The 16,346-nt window shown below is 40.6% G+C and overlaps 4 protein-coding genes and 1 non-coding gene across 6 annotated transcripts in view; 3 read left to right on the top strand and 2 right to left on the bottom strand.

Moving 5' to 3' along the window:
• LOC132031401 (protein NOI4-like) overlaps nucleotides 1–16,346 on the bottom strand; it is an 82,896-nt gene that overhangs the window by 27,457 nt on the left and 39,093 nt on the right. The window lies entirely within an intron of this gene.
• LOC132032238 (small nucleolar RNA R71) lies at nucleotides 5,915–6,021 on the bottom strand. The gene has a single exon (XR_009408385.1). It is a non-coding gene; the product is annotated as a small nucleolar RNA R71 (small nucleolar RNA).
• On the top strand, nucleotides 6,645–7,751 carry LOC132032119 (uncharacterized). The gene has a single exon (XM_059421909.1). It carries the CDS (start codon nucleotides 6,645–6,647, stop codon nucleotides 7,749–7,751), a length of 1,107 nt encoding a protein of 368 aa, XP_059277892.1.
• LOC132032118 (uncharacterized) lies at nucleotides 12,135–12,668 on the top strand. Its single transcript, XM_059421908.1, has one exon. The coding sequence runs from the start codon at nucleotides 12,135–12,137 to the stop codon at nucleotides 12,666–12,668; it is 534 nt and encodes a 177-aa protein (XP_059277891.1).
• On the top strand, nucleotides 12,693–13,070 carry LOC132032116 (uncharacterized). The gene has a single exon (XM_059421907.1). It carries the CDS (start codon nucleotides 12,693–12,695, stop codon nucleotides 13,068–13,070), a length of 378 nt encoding a protein of 125 aa, XP_059277890.1.

Below are 16,346 nucleotides of genomic sequence, written 5' to 3'. Positions count from 1 at the left end.
TATTTATTTTACTTGCAAAACAGAGAGTAGGAGAATACTAAAGAGGGAGATCAAAAGATCACTGTCCACTTCTCCAGACTCATTGTTTCACTAAAGACTCACCGAGTATTTAAGGATTGTAAGTCCAGATGAATTTGAGATTATTGCCTAGAATACATCTTGTTCTTTTCTCTTAGCAACATCTCGAGTCATTATCTTGGATACATTTGTGGATTTGGGATGTAGATACATCAGGTTCTTGTTCCTCTATCACGCATCATCAACTTCCTTTCTTCTTCCTGTCTCAATTCTTTGTCGTGTCTTGTAGATGCATCGAGCCTTTCCTTTTTAATTCCACTAATTTTTCTAGTGTTCCATTTTTGTCTTTCTCTCGGATAATTTTTCTTCATGCAAGATATATTAGAAATGTGAGTTTCTAATGTGTATTTATTTAATTTTATAAAAATATTATATTATATGAATAATTTTTATTCATCAAATTCCCCACACTTAAACATTTGCTCATCCCGAGCAGGGAAGCAAATAACATAAGAGATAAACATTTCAAAATAAAATTATGAGAACTTTAGGGAGACAAGAATCAACTAAGACCAACTCACAAATTTGGACAATCTTTAACCATACTCATGTTCACCTATTGAAAATCGAAATCATAATGTTTTCTAATCTCGTGTGTGTCTCACAAATGAAACGAGATGCTCATAATGTATATCAACATAGAACAAAGAAGGGCTTAGATAGAAAGACTTGCTCAATCTCAACAAAGAAGTAGCTCATGTTACTAAAAATTGTCATAATCTTGAGAGAAAAGACATCATTTCCCCCTGGAACTTGGCAAGAAACTCACTTTAGCAACTAAACTTAACTGGTAATTATTTACCCCCCTAAACAACTTAACCGATAATTATTTACCCCCCTTAGCGGCTCCGGACCAGCTTGAGTGTATTACACTCGCGCCACGTCATTGCCACATCATTGCCACGTCATTGCCACGTCAAAAATTACCAACTCTTCATTTTTTATTTTTCTTTTATTATTTTTTCTCTTTCTTCTACTTTCTCCTCATTCTCACCAACACCGCCGCCCCCGCCACCAACACCGCCGCCCCCCCCACCTTCTTCCGCCCTCCACCCCCACCCTTGACTGCATTGTGATTTCTTCATTATTGAAGAACACCACCACCACCATATCAAGTCGAAGTCCACCGTATTACATCACGAACTTCACTCGCTTAAGGTGTCAAACAAGAAATTGATTAGGTTGAAGCCTTCATATACACACAATTTCATTAGGATATCGGGCAAGTACATTAACTCGTCTTCTTTAGCAATGCCATAAACAAATTTCAAAGAACGTAAATACAACTATCCTTGTGGCGAAAGCACGTTTCATTGTACAACTTCCATTACATTTGTTCTTTAGAAGTATAAGGGGGAGTGAGTAGATTCATTTCTCCTCCACCAATGAGCTAATCTAATAAATAATTAACTTTCGCAGAAGGAGCCCAAACAATAAGCATTCAAGGATATCTCGGCTAACTCTCGCATTTTCATATTTTCTTTTGTTATTTCCTCTATCAAGATGCTTTCCTTTCCAAAATACTCAACTCCTTGAACCCGAAAATCACCAATACGCATCAATGTATTAAGTTTTCCTAATACTAATAACCGGACAATACAAGAATATAAGAAACGATATTATAAATGGGGTATAACTAAACATAACTAAAAGTTCGCTTCTCTCCGGCGGACTTTTAGTTAAACACAACTAAAAGTCCATTTACCCTAAGATAACTAAACATAACTAAAAGTTCGCTCCGGCGTAGCATTTTTAGTTAAACACAACTAAAAGTCTCCGTGATCCCATAACTAAATATAACTAAAAGTTCCTCTCCAAAGATATTCACTTTTGCATTTCTAAGAAAGTATGCCTCGATCGAGCTTGCATTTTAATCTTCTTATGCAGATAATGTTCCAACTCACATGCTTAATCTCGGCTTACAAATTAACAATTAACATAAGTATGAATTCACTTTCGAGACAATGCAACCCATAATTCCAAATCCACCGTTTGAATAACAATAACAATTGTCATTGTTATTGTTAACACAAATAACAATAGTAGTACAGTTTCGTCCCGCCTCTCTTCTTCGGACGAATGGGTGCATTCAATTGAAAACAATAATATTTTCGAAGACAAGAATTGTAATTTCGACAAAGTGAAGATTGTTCCTTGAATATGTAATAAGAAATTAAAGTAACTAGAGCTTAATAACAAAACCTTAACAACACTAGAGAGAGAAACCAACCAAAGAACAAAGCAAATGTCAATTTTATGCAAATGTCAACTTTATGCATTTGAATGATCGTTTCACGGTGGCTGAATTTGAGGCTCGGGTTTGTTAACTCAACAAATTTAATCTCTTTATTTGTGTCAAATCAAACCCATAAATTAAATCTATATACAAAGAAACAAAGCAGAAGAAAAAATAGTGGGAATCAAGAAGTAGAACGCAGTTATAAGGAAAAGAATAAGAAAGAAAAGGAAAAGTTAATTTAAAATAGAAAATAAAATATTAAGAAAATCTTAATATATCATCCAATTAGAAGATGACATCCGTACAGTTGATCACTTTTAGTGTTTATTTTTTCCTCCCACGCGCTTTAAGAGATTGAGTACACTTTCTTGCCACGTCACCCGCAAGGGGGTAAATAATTATCGCTGTTGTTTAGGGGGTAAATAATTACCAGTTAAGTTTAGTTGCTAAAGTGAGTTTTGCTGCCAAGTTCCAGGGGGAAATGATGTCTTTTCTCTAATCTTGACTATAATGTGATTCTCCACTAATGTGGGAGACATTGAGTTGGGATAATGTAAGACTTTACAGGGTTGTAATGTAGGCTTTGAGATAGGTAGGATACATATGGATAAGAGTGACTTGAATCTTGTATAGACACCACATTTTAATACATAAGCACAACAACGTTCTTTTAAATCAATCAACCTACCTTGTTTCTCCTTTTTAAACTCTTTCACAATTTTTTTTTGTTTACTCTTAAAATGAAGCAGCCAATATTCTCATGCTGTTGTCCATTTTTTGTTTTTGCTTTTATGTTTTTCTTTGAATTTCATAAGCAACAATATTTTTTTAACAAATTGGAATACATTGAAGAAACTTACACTTATATAAATAAATAAGATGACAAACATATATAGAAACACACATATTTAATATTTTATTAGGTACTTTAAAGCCATTAGACAAGGCCGTCTCAATAATATTGGGGGCCTAAAGCCAAATTTCAGAGAGAGGCCCTAGTTTTTAACGGAAAGATTGTCATAAATAATATTTATTTAAACTCTATTTTTCTAGCTACTCCATTCAATCTCTCTGAGACATTGTTGATCTTAGAAGATTTTATCAATTTTAATTTCGAAAAACTTCTTTCGCCTGAGGCAACAGTTACAGTAATTATTAACATTATTCTATAAGCAATATATGTATTTGAAAAGAATCAAGTCTTTTTATTCGTAACTTGTAAGCCGTAGTAAGTTGCCGTTTGAGAGACTTTTCAATATTGAGAATAAGAATAGTAAAAGAAGAATGAATAAGGTAAATATAGGAATAATAATGTGGGCCCATATTAGTTGTTAGGATAGAAATGAGACAATAAATAGGTACCCAATTACCCACGTAAGAAATTAATTCCCTAAATTTATTTCTCTCCTAGATTATTACAAGGGTCCCCACATTAAAATATAATATAAAAAGTTATTGCACTTTTTCTTCAAAAAATTTTCTTCCAATTTAAAAGTACACACAATTTTTTAAATTATATATATATATATATATATATATATATATATATATATATATATATATATATATATATATATATAAAATACATCTTTTAGAGAAAAAAAATGGGGTGATTGCTTTATTGGCCTTATAATCGGGCCGCCTGATGTGCCGCAGATTTGTGGCACATTCGACGCCTTTTTACTATGAATTTTGGTTGTTTTCAAGTAAGTCTGATTCTTGTTAATATGTTTTTGTTGTGTTTTAGGAAGACGATAGCCCACAAGCAAAAACAAAGAACAAAGGAAAAATTGGCCAGAAATAAAGAATCGACGTCCCGTCGATCAGTCGACGGACCGTTCTTCGAAGCGTCGATAAGCTCGATTTTCCAATGATGGCCTTAGTTGAAGACATCAAAGGACGGAGCCATTGACGAAGCGTCGAACTGATCGACGCTTCGTCGTTTGTGTCATCAATCAAGATCTGTCAACAAGAAGAGAGAAAGACAGAATACTCAACGGAGCGTCGAACTGGCCGACGGCACCGTCGAATGGATCACATCGTTGAAGAAATAAAGGATGGAGGAATCTATGGATCGTCGAACGATCGACGGTCCATCGATCTTGCTATTAGGGGCAATTTTGTCAGTCGCTGCTGTGCGTTTTTGGAGCCTATTTAAAGAACATTTTAGGTTATTTTTGGGAGCCAGATTTTATTGTGCACGTGAACAAAGTTCCATTGGTGGGTGAGCATTGATTACTCCACTTTTGGAGCTTAGTGAAGACATTAAGATTCCATTTTCCATCATCTTTATCACACTTTGTAAGCTTTATGTCTCATTTATTGCTTACTACTTTTGAGACCATTATGTGTGAGTAGTTTCTTTAATCAAAGTTGTGGACCCAAATGATGGGTGTTATGTAATGGGTGTCTAACATTGTTTATATATATAATGGGTTGTGATGTGTTTTATTATTTCTCATATTCATTGTTAGTTAGTGGTTGCAAACACTTACTTATGCACAAACCCTAGTTTGTTTGGAAAGATGAACTAGGGTGTAAGTTGAAATAATATAACAAGGACTCGGGGCGCAACCCTCGTTTAATGAACTCACTTAGGGATAAGATGAGTTCTACTTGGCATATTTAATCGATCTTACTTGCAACTTTTCTACATTTGGGAAAATCATGAAAAGAAATACTTTCTAACTATTGGAAAATATTAGGAAGTGCATTAAAGATTAAGTGCATACAAAACCCTGACCCATTAGAAATATATCATATTGATACCCATAACATAACATCTAATCACAGCGGGGACACAACTTTGGTTCTTTCAATCCAAACAAATTCCAAATACTTCAAAATAGCAAATACAAAATAAACCTCTCCTCTATACTATTCGGAATAAAATTAAAGTTTCTAGGGATTAGTTACATATATAATTTGTATTTTTTTTCTCTCCATATTCCCTGTGGGATTCGACCCCAACCTTGTTTGGGTTACTATATTTGACAACGTCCACTTTACGCCAATAATAAGTGTAATTTTAGCGTATCAAATTTTGGCGCCGTTGCCGGGGAATACGGTTTTGAAATTACCGATTGTTGTGTACTTTTCTTTAAAACTTTCTCTATTTCATCACACCTTGTTTGCTATTTTGGTGAACCAGGTGAACATAGCAGGAAGACATAATCGAAATCAAGGAAACCAAGGTGGATTCCAAGTCAACCCATCTGCACCAGAAGAGGATGAAGATGAGAATATATTTGCGGAATTCATCAATGAAGCTGAATAGGCTTCTGTTGTGGTCTCTCCTAGGACTGGAAATGCTACTTTCAAAATTGATAGTTTTATCTATCAAATCTGAAACTTGAAGGTTATTTCCGAAATTCTTCGAGGATCGTCCACTCGACATTTGAAGAACTTCCGCACGTGTGTGCTCAACAATCCCAAGGTGTTGTTTCTGCTGATGCACTTCGGTTACGGGTCTTTAAATATTCCTTGGCTGGCCAAGCAAGGGAAATGGCATGCAAAGCTTGCCAGCAATTCTATTCACACCTAGAGCGAGTTAGCCAATACATTTTGAAGAAGTGGTTTCCACCGAGCAAAAAGGCTAAACTTCGAGATAAGATCTTCGAGTTCAAACAGCTTCCGGGGGAACAATTATATTCGGCATGGGAGCGTTTCAAGTACTATCTAGCTCAATCTCCAACTCATGGGTTTCCGGATGCTATTCTCACTAAGAAGTTCTACAAGGGGTTAGATACAATGAATCGATTCTTTCAATCAATACGCCGGCTGGGGGACGCTTCATGGACAAGTCATTTGTTAACATCACCCGATTGCTCGATAATCTCACCACCCACAATCAAGCTTGGCACTCAAAAGATAGTGAAATCTTGTCATATGGCAGTCCCTCTGTCACCGCGGTGGCCAAAGAAAATCATGGTGAGGTCATGCTTTTGCTCAATTGCAAACCACCGTGGATTTGCTGTCAAAAAGGCTTGCGGAGAAAGAAGCTAAGAGTGTGAATGTTGTTGAAGAAATGCCATCTCATGCTCCCAGAATGTATCAAGTCTCGAAGGAAACTTATCTAGAGGGGCAGCCACAACGTGAGGACGCTAATTATATTGATAACTCTCAAGGGGGTTATCAAAAGCAATGGAGACCCTAACAACAAAGCAATCAATATGGCCGAAATGAATATGGTGGTTCGGACAGGAGGGATTACAACAACAACAATTATGGTAATCGAAATTCCAATGCCTATGTTCCACCAAAGGGCCGTTCTTCTAACTCTCAAAATTGGCGAGAGGGTCCGTCCAATGATCAAGGGACCTCTCGAATGGAATCTATGCTTGAAAAGATCTTGGACAACCAAAATAAAAGTGATAAGAAGATGGAAAATTTGACGGAAGTGGTAGGCTCTCACATCGCTTTGATTCAAAAACTTGAGTCACAAATGCGAGTTCTTTCTCGTGAGCAACATCCACCACAAAGAGGGGGCCTTCCTAGCGACACAATTTTGAACCCAAAGGGTAGTGGAGGTGATCATATTGCCTCATGCAAAGCCATTTCTACTAGAAGTGGGAAGATCCTTAATGCGGTGAATGAGAGGGTAGTTGAACCTATCATTGTCGAGCTGATTGTTGATGAGGTTATTGAGGAAGAAATTGAAGAAGAACTGGAGGCACCAATTGAAACGCCAATTATTGTTGAGAAAGAGAAAGAGGCACACCCTATTGTTCTCGAGGGTGATGAGGTGCCAAGTGTTGAAAAAACTACTGGGGGTAGCGCTCAAAAGAGAAAGGTCACGGGGGAAATTAAACCCTTGACTCAAATATATAAATCCCCTCCCCCGTTCCCACAAAGATTGATGAAAAGAACGGAGGATGCCAAGTGCCAACGCTTCTACGACCAATTGAAAGGGTTGTCAATGAATATCCCATTTCTTGATGCATTCCAAGAAATGCCAGAATTTGCTAAATACTTGAAGGACTTGTTGACGAAGAAAAGACCAATCAAGCATGATACGGTGGGAGTCACCCACCGTGTGAGCGCTATTATTTCGTCATCAAAGGTTGAGAAGAAGGGAGATCCCGGGGCTTTCACTATCCCTTGCACCATCGGTCACCATGATTTTTCTCGTGCTTTATGTGATAATGGGGCTAGTATTAATTTGATGCCACTTGCCATCTATAAACAATCCGGTTTGAAAACACCTAGACCAACGAGCATGCGTCTCCAAATGGCCGATAGAACCATCAAAAGACCAGTAGAGGTTGTTGATGACGTCCTTGTTAGAGTGGGGGGATTCTTATTGCCTGCGAATTTTGTCATCCTTGATTGTGCGGTTGACAAAGAAGTCCCGATTATCTTGGGAAGGCCATTTCTTTCCACCGGGAGAGCTCTAATGGACTCGAAAAAGAATGAAATAAAAATTGGTCAATGATGAAGAGGTAACTTTCAAGCTAGCAAGGGTTAAAATTGCCTAGTGCTTATGAGAGCATTTCGGTTATCGATTCTTTCGATGTGGTAGACGAAGCGGTGGAGCATAAGTTAGAGGAGGAGCACTTTGACGAAACACTTTCGGCTATTTTGGTGAATTTTGAGGCGGATGACATGGAGGGGTATATTGAAACGATTAATTCTCTTATTGGCCGGGGTTCGTATTCTTATGAGCCAAAGAAATTATCTCTTGATCTTGATAAAAGAACCACTCCTCCGGTTAAGCCTTCGATTATTGAGCCTCCAAAACTTGAGCACAAGCTACTTCCCTCTCATTTGAAGTATGCTTTTCTTGGCCTAGTGTAACACCTCGTACCTTTAATGAAAGTTTTGACCACGATCCAGACTTAGAAAATCGTAAAGTTAATGCGGGAATTGAGATTTTTCGTTCAGTTGTGATATGGCGGTTTACGCCCATGAACAAGGTCGTATTCCAATTTACGCCCATGAACAAGGCCTCCGTAAACCGAAACCAAGAATTTCGAACATTCGGAATTTGACATTTCGAGGTCATATGGTTAAATACGGACCGTATTTCACTTTACGGCCCGTATTTCAAAACGTGTTGGGAATTTGAGAAAACTTCCTCGATGAAAGTTGTAGAGCATTAAAATACCTTTCCAACGGTATCTTACGGGGGTCAAACGACATCTGTGCAAAAAGTTATGGCCATTTTATCGAAGAGAGGCGATGCAGTAGTTCAGAATCAAAATACGGACCGTAAATCAATTTACGGCCCGTAACCGAATTTACGACCAGCACCGTTCAGGTCGTAATTTGCAATTTCACAGACAGTATATATTCATCCATATCGTCAACTCATTATTTTTCACTCCCTCAAGCCCCAGAACGACTTCCTACCCTCTCCCTTCATCAAGAACACCAAGGTAAGCCTATTCTAATTATTCCAACTCAATTCTAACACCTATCCTCGTAATCTAAACAAGAAATTATCATTCTAAAACTAGGGTTTTCAAGAAAACCCATCTCAAGATTCAAGAATTCAAGATTTTGGAAATCTTCTTCAAAGTTCTCAGTCTTTAATCCAAGTTTTGGAGCGACTAAGGTATGTAGTTACTATCTACGCGTGGGAACATCATTGTTCTTCCCCACGCCTCAAATCCATAAAATTATGATTTCTCTACTAAACTAGGGTTTCAATACAAAACTAGGGTTTCTATACCATGCTCATGATAACCCTAGGTCCATGTCCATGATTATATTACGTATGAATTGTTGTAATTCCATCATTGAGTTCTTAATATTTCTTTATGATTATCGAGAATCACTCAGTAATCCATGAAACCCATATCTTGTATTCCATGGGTTCTTGCGTGCATGTTTTAGCTAAAATGATTATTTCATTAATATCCTACATGTCTACAAGTTTTCATGCAATCATTATATAATTACTTTCATGCTATGCTACAAGATACACAAATGCTAAATACAAGTTATTTCATGAAACCACGTTTACAAGTTATTTCATGATATCCATGTACAAGCAAGTTATATTCATGAAAACCATAAGCAGCAAAGTGCCACTTATTTTACATGTTCATGTTTTGGAGTTGCATTAATTACCGAGAAGGCTTCACACACAAACTACGTAGCCACCGTAGGATGAGGATTGTTCCACCCATGCTTAGGGCGATCTCATAATGACCGGATCCTTTCATAATATTATTAAATCTCATGTCCCTAGCAAAGTATGAGGTGTTCCATTGTAGTGACGCAAGTACCGGACCATGTTGTCGGTTATATTCTATCGCTCTCCCTACTCATGATACTTTACACATGTTATATATGTATATGTACTCATGCTCGATCATGTTTCGGCTCGGTCACTTCGTTATGTTATCATCATGTCCCATGTTATTTCTTTCGGTTGCTTTACATACAGAAGACATTCAATGTGCTTTGACGTCCCCTTTTATCGCCCGGGCTCGCATTTCACGATGCGAATGGATTCTGTGACGACGCCTTTGCTTAGGTAGGATAACGTACGTACCGGCTTATTGCGAGCCCCATCTCGTTCGGGGTTTAGACATTGTCATTCTTTAATTAGTTTTGCAACTAAAGGTATCTTTGGGCCTTGTCCCGGCCAAGTATGTTTTCCGGTCGATTCGCGATTAGAGGTTTCATAGACTAGTCGGTTAGTTATGTTAGACATGCAAGGTGTTTAGCCATCTTTGGCTCAACTTATGTTATTTCCATGACCATGATTTAAACAAGTATTTCATTAAATTATTATGACATCTCATGTTTTATAAAAAAGCTCATCACGTTCATGCTATATTTCCGCTTATGTATGCCTCATGATGATTAAATGAAGCTATGTGGTTCGCTCGGTCACACGCAGTATGGCACCGAGTGCCGTGTTTCGCCCAGGCCATGGTTCGGGGCGTGACACCTAGATAATACTTTACCGGTTATTCTCTCATCTTTGTTAAATGAAGAACAAACTCAAAAGGTGCTTGAAGTGTTGCGGGCTTATCGAAGATCTATTGGGTGGACTATCATGATATTGAGGGATTCCTCCAATATTTGTGCGAACATAGAATCGAACTTGAGCGAGGATAGTTCACCAAGTGTGGAGAGCATCAGCAGGCTAAACCCTCCCATGCAAGAAGTAGTCAAGAAGGAGATAATCAAATGGTTGGATGCGGGTGTTGTATACCAATTGCAAATAGTCCACAAGTTAGTCGGTGCAATGTGTGCCAAAGAAGGGGGCATCACTCAAGGTCTCCTAACGGCAAAATGATTTGATTCTTACAAGGATAGTTACCGGATGGAGAGTGTGTATGGACTATCGGAAGCTCAACACCGCGACTTGTAAAGACCACTTCCCTGTGCCTTTTATTGATCAAATGCTTGATCGGCTAGCCGGAAGATCTTATTATTGGCTTTTGGATGGCTATTCGAGGTACAACCAAATTAACATCGTATTGCAGACCAAGAGAAAACCACTTTCACTTGTCCTTATGGCACTTTTGCTTTTAGCCGAATGCCTTTTGGCTTATACAATGCCCCGGCTACTTTCCAACGGTGTATGATGTATATTTTCTCGGATATGGTGGAAGATTTCTTGGAAGTCTTCATGGATGACTTTTAGGTTGTTGGTGACTCTTTTGACGAATGTCTTGCCAATCCAGTATGTATCAGGTATTGAAGCGGTGTGAAGAAACTAACCTTGTACTTAATTGGGAGAAATGTCATTTCATGGTGAAGGAAAGGATTGTCCTTGGCCATAGGATTTTCGAGAAGGGTATTGAGGTAGACCAAGCAAAAATTGATGTCATAGCCAAGCTTCCTCCACCTATCTCTATCAAAGGAGTTCGTAGCTTATTGGGACATGCCGGGTTCTATCGGTGATTCATCAAAGATTTCTCCAAGATCGCCAACCCGAGTATAAGCTTCTTGAAAAAGAAGCTAAGTTTGCGTTTGATGAGAAGTGCCTTAAGGCATTTAACGAGTTAAAGGAAATGCTCACCTCTACTCCAATTATTGTATCTCCGGATTGGTCATTGCCATTTAAGCTCATGTGTGACGCGAGCGGATTTGATATTGGTGCGGTGCTTAGGCAAAGGCACAATAAAATCATGCACCAAATTTATTATTCTAGCAAGACCCTCAATGGCGCTCAAATGGATTATACTGTCACCGAGCAAGAACTTCTAGCCATTGTTTATGCATTTGAGAAGTTCAGGGCCTATCTACTTGGATCCAAAGTGGTTGTTCACACGGATTATGCGGCTTTGAGATATTTGATGACAAAAAAAGATGCAAAGCCTCTGTTGATTCGTTGGGTATTATTGTTGCAAGAGTTTGACTTTGAGGTCAAAGATCGAAAGGGTGTGAAAACCAAGTTGCGGATCATCTATCTAGACTTGAGGAAGCTAGGAGACCGAGTGGAGATCTTGAATTAAATGATGTTTTCCCCGATGAGAGACTTTTGGCTGTATCTTGTGAGGTTGCCCCTTGGTATGCGGATATAGCCAACTTCTTGATGACGGGTCTTATCTCCGACGACATCAAGGCTTATCACAAGAAGAAATTTTTGAGCGATAGTCGTCAATACTATTGGGATGAGCCCTATTTGTTCATGCTTGTCGACAACATCATTCGGCGATGTGTGGCCGAATTCAAGCCACGAAAATCTTGAAAGCTCGCTACGACTCTCTGCGGGGTCATCACGGTGGGAACCGCACAGCGGAAAAAGTGCTTGAATGTGGCTATTGTTGGCACCCTTTATCATGATACAAATTTAATGGTGAAATCTTGTGACCAATGTTAACGCCATGGTCAATTGGGAGAGAAGCACTAAATGCCAATGAATTTTGTCATGGAGGTTGAGCTATTTGATGTGGGGCATCAACTTTATGGGCCATTTGTGAGTTCTCGTAGTATGCGATACATCCTTGTTGCGGTTGACTATATGTCCAAGTGGGTCAGTGTAGCATTGCCCAACAATGACGGCAAGAGTGTCACCAATTTTCTCAAAAAGAACATATTCACAAGGTTTGGCACTCCTAGGGCAATCATTAGTGATGGTGGCACTCACTTTTGCAACAAGAAATTCGCTAATCTCATGGAGAAATATGGAGTGAAGCATAGGGTGGCAACTCCTTACCATCCCCAAACTAGTGGGCAAGTCGAAGTCTCTAATCGGGAGATAAAGAGCATCTTAGCCAAGACGGTTAATGCAAATAGAACTAATGGGCATCTAAGCTGGATGATGCTCTTTGGGCTTATAGAACAGCATTCAAGACGCCCATTAGTACTTCTCCTTATCGGTTGGTGTTCGGTAAAGCTTGCCATCTACCTGTTGAACTTGAACACAAAGCTTTGTGGGCATTAAAAAAATTGAACATGGATTGGGACGATGACGACCAAGTTGCAGTTGTTTCAAATGAATGAAATAGATGAGTTTCGGTATCATGCATATGAGAGTGCGAGTTTGTATAAAGAAAAGATGAAGCACTATCATGATGTCAAACTTCTGAAGAGAGATTTTCAACTGGGTGATTCGGTGTTGCTATTCAATTCAAGGTTGAAGCTCTTTCCTGGCAAGTTGAAATCCATGTGGTCGGGCCCTTTTACTTTGGTGAGTGTGTCACTCATTGGGTCGATGGAGTTAAAGTCCGACGAAGGGACTCGTACTTTCAGGGTGAATGGCCATCGGGTAAAGCACTGCCATTGGATGGTTGATGGGGACAAGATTGTTGATGCTCACCGGTTGAAACATAGCACCGGACCTTAACACCAAAAGTGGTATTACGTCGTGCTGCAATGTTAAATTGTGCGCTTCTTGGGAGGCAACCCATGTTCATTTTTGCAGTATTTTTTTTATTTCGTTGGTTTTTGTTGTTATGTTGTTTTGATGTTTGTTGATGTGTCGAGGAACCTAAGTGTTGAATCCAGAAATTGCCAGGAGAGCAGATGAACGGACCGTCGATCTGTTCGACGAGACGTTAAATACACCATCGAAGTGGACCACTGAAAGATTCATCACTGGAAATAATGGCAGTTCGATGATAGGTTTGATGCTCCGTCGAATTGATCGACGTTCAGTTCGACGGGGCGTTCTTCTCTCTTTTTCATTTGGTAAAAAAAAAAAAAAAAGAGCGACGTTTTCACTCGATGGAACGTCGAACCAATCGACGCTCAGTCCTTTTGACGCGTCGGTTCAGGGTATTGATAATATAACCCGACGCTCTCTCTCTCTCTCTCCCCTCATTCAAATTTTTTTCAATTCTCTCTCTCTCTCCACCTCTCCCTCTCCCATAACCGTTACCCCTCTCTTCAATACGCCCCTGCACCATCATCCCTCGCCTTCACCACTTTTCCTCCCTAATTTCCTCTCTCCCTCTGTTGTGTGTAACCCTAGTAGTGGCATATTGTGTGTTCATCATTCCTTAGGGCCTGCACTCTAGTCTCCTTTCCATTTTAAGGTATGATAGATCATGTATTGCTTGTTCACTTGTTCATACTACTTGTTTGCTTGCCTTCCATGTTTTACTATTATTTTTCTTGCCTTCAAATTGCTCCATGTTTTTCTAGTATTTCGCCTGGGATGCTCATTTTTTTGCTGGGGGTGGGTTGTTTTTGGATGTTGATTCATTGGTCTTTAGCCGAGTCGGAGGGTATTACGACAAACACACCTCATTCATGAGATTGTTGTTGTTTTGCCCGCTACCTATTTGATGAAATGCCAAAGTGTAGTGTTGTTTGTAATGTTGGCTTGGAAGGCATTATGACCACAGAGTTGTCTTGCCAGCCAATTGTTTCTCCTATTCCCACCTAAGCCAACGTGGGGTGAAGTCTGAGTAACCCCAAACTACGTGAAGGTTTGCACCACGTCCCACGGATTGTATTGAATTTATTAGCAGCAACCTGCAGAATCATTCGACGCTCAGTTCGACGGTCCGTCGTTTCATTCGACAGACCGTCCTTCTCAACGTCGAATGAGTTCTCTCAGAAATCTGAACCAAAACAAACTCGACGGTGGACTCGACGGCCCGTCGAATCAATCGACGGGGCGTCCTTCCCACCATCTTTAAGTTGCAATTTCCAGTGGCTGGCAAGAGATCGACGGCTCGTCGAATGGTTCGACGCTCCGTCGATCTGTTCGACGACTCTTCTAGCAAATCGACGGACCGCTGGCAGCTTTAACATTATCGCATGTTTTGCACATTTTTTCTGGTTTGGTTATATTTCTATGGTTGTCTCAACAACGAAGGGTGTTCTTTTTGTAGATATGCCTCCAAAGAATCCAGTCAAGCAAGGTAGTGGTCCCAGAAAAGGCCGAGGTCGGGGACAAACAACCCTTACTCTTAGGGATGAACCCTCCGACTCTGAACGTCAAGCGGTGGTCCCAACGACTAGATTGAGGGCACAGGCCACCACTCCTCGAGCAGCATCACCCGCCCCACATTCCCCCCAGTCTGAAGAGGGGGCTTCATCCTCCACATCCGCTAGTGCTAGTGAGGCAGCAACAGAGCAACTAACCACTCTTGAGCGAAATTCAGATGAGGAACAAGAGCGGCTGTGGCTGCAAAAAATGAAGGTAGCTATAATTCGATTCCCCTATGAGGGGTGCCGAAAGTACTATATAAAGAGGGCGACTACAGTCAGCGAGGGTAATCCGAGGAGGAATATTCAAGAAGAAGAACAAATTAGTATGAGCGGCTTAGAGAGTTACCCTCGGATTACTGATCTCATCCAACGTTATCTTGAGCGTTCACCGGCCTCCCGGGGGGTTATTGCCCGACCATGGTTCGAAGTCTATGCTACCTACAGAGTGATGCTAGAGCAGCAACACAAGAACAAGAGAGCTTTGAAAGAGTCGCCCCTCTATTAGACACAGTGTATGTTCGGGCTGTACATATTGATATCTCAGCCCGCACAATCAACAGGTTTTATTTTGGTGATGACTTCGTGGCACGAGCCACGGTGGAATATGATGATAAGTTTGACCGAAGAGCCGAGCAATGCGACGGGGAATGGTTTGCGACGGTGATGGCTAGAGGGCCGGCGGATAAGGCCCCATAGGTGAAAAACTTGGCTGCCAAAATACATAAGGCGGATATCAGCTTGGAAGCTAAATTTTGGTGGAATTTCGTCATATATCGGGTTCTGCCCATGGGAGCAGATAACATAGTCACACCGGACAGAGCAGTGGTTGTGGCTGCCATGCTATCCAGGTACCCAATGAACTTGGGTGAATTGATCAGTAGAGCCATTCGGGCACGCGTACCACAGGAGGCGACAACCTTGATATTCCCGTGCATATCACGGATTGTGTAGGTTGGTCCGGAGTGAGGCACGTTGATCCCCATTGTGACCACTCTCCCCGCAACAAAGGTGTGTGACATCACACGGAGTAAGGATGAGACCCTCCATACATCTCAGACCACCAGTACTTCATTGCTAGATCTCATGGATGAGCACAGTTGATATGGGCACGGAGGGACGTCGCGTGACTCGCACCGTGTGGGCGATGCTACCCGCTTCTTCGCAGGCACCACCTCGGCTCGTCGTCCCATCTTTATCTTCTATTCCTCCTTCAATCGCAGCATCGGCCTCCGAGAATCTCTTTGTCCTCAACAGAGCCAACTTCAAAGAGCTTGCCATCAAGCGGAGCGTCTTCGGTGTGAGACGACCCGATATTACAACAACAGTGGGTAGGTTTGTCCCGCAAAGAGATTGCACCGAGTAGGAGCCTCTTCGAGGAGGTTATGGAGAAGCGTCACGCTAGGGTAAATGTGCGACTTGACGGCTTAGAGATGCGGATACTCACTATTGAGAAGAAGAGTGAGAGTGGTACTTCGGGAGATTTGAAAGGCGGAAACGACGACTCGTAGGCCGAGATTAAGGCCCGCCGTGCAAGAGAGCGAGGTTATTGTGGATAACGACACCACACCATTCGCCGGCATTTGTGTTTGATCGAGTAGTTGACTTGGTGACCGAGGATGAGCCTTGGGAAAGTCGCAAGAGAAAGAGGCACACACGGCTTGATGATGAGGGGGGATAATGA

Source organism: Lycium ferocissimum, chromosome 9 (assembly GCF_029784015.1).
Source record: "Lycium ferocissimum isolate CSIRO_LF1 chromosome 9, AGI_CSIRO_Lferr_CH_V1, whole genome shotgun sequence".
NCBI lineage: Eukaryota > Viridiplantae > Streptophyta > Magnoliopsida > Solanales > Solanaceae > Lycium > Lycium ferocissimum.
The sequence above is the reverse complement of the archived record's forward strand: the minus strand, read 5'-3'. Positions and strand labels throughout refer to the sequence as shown.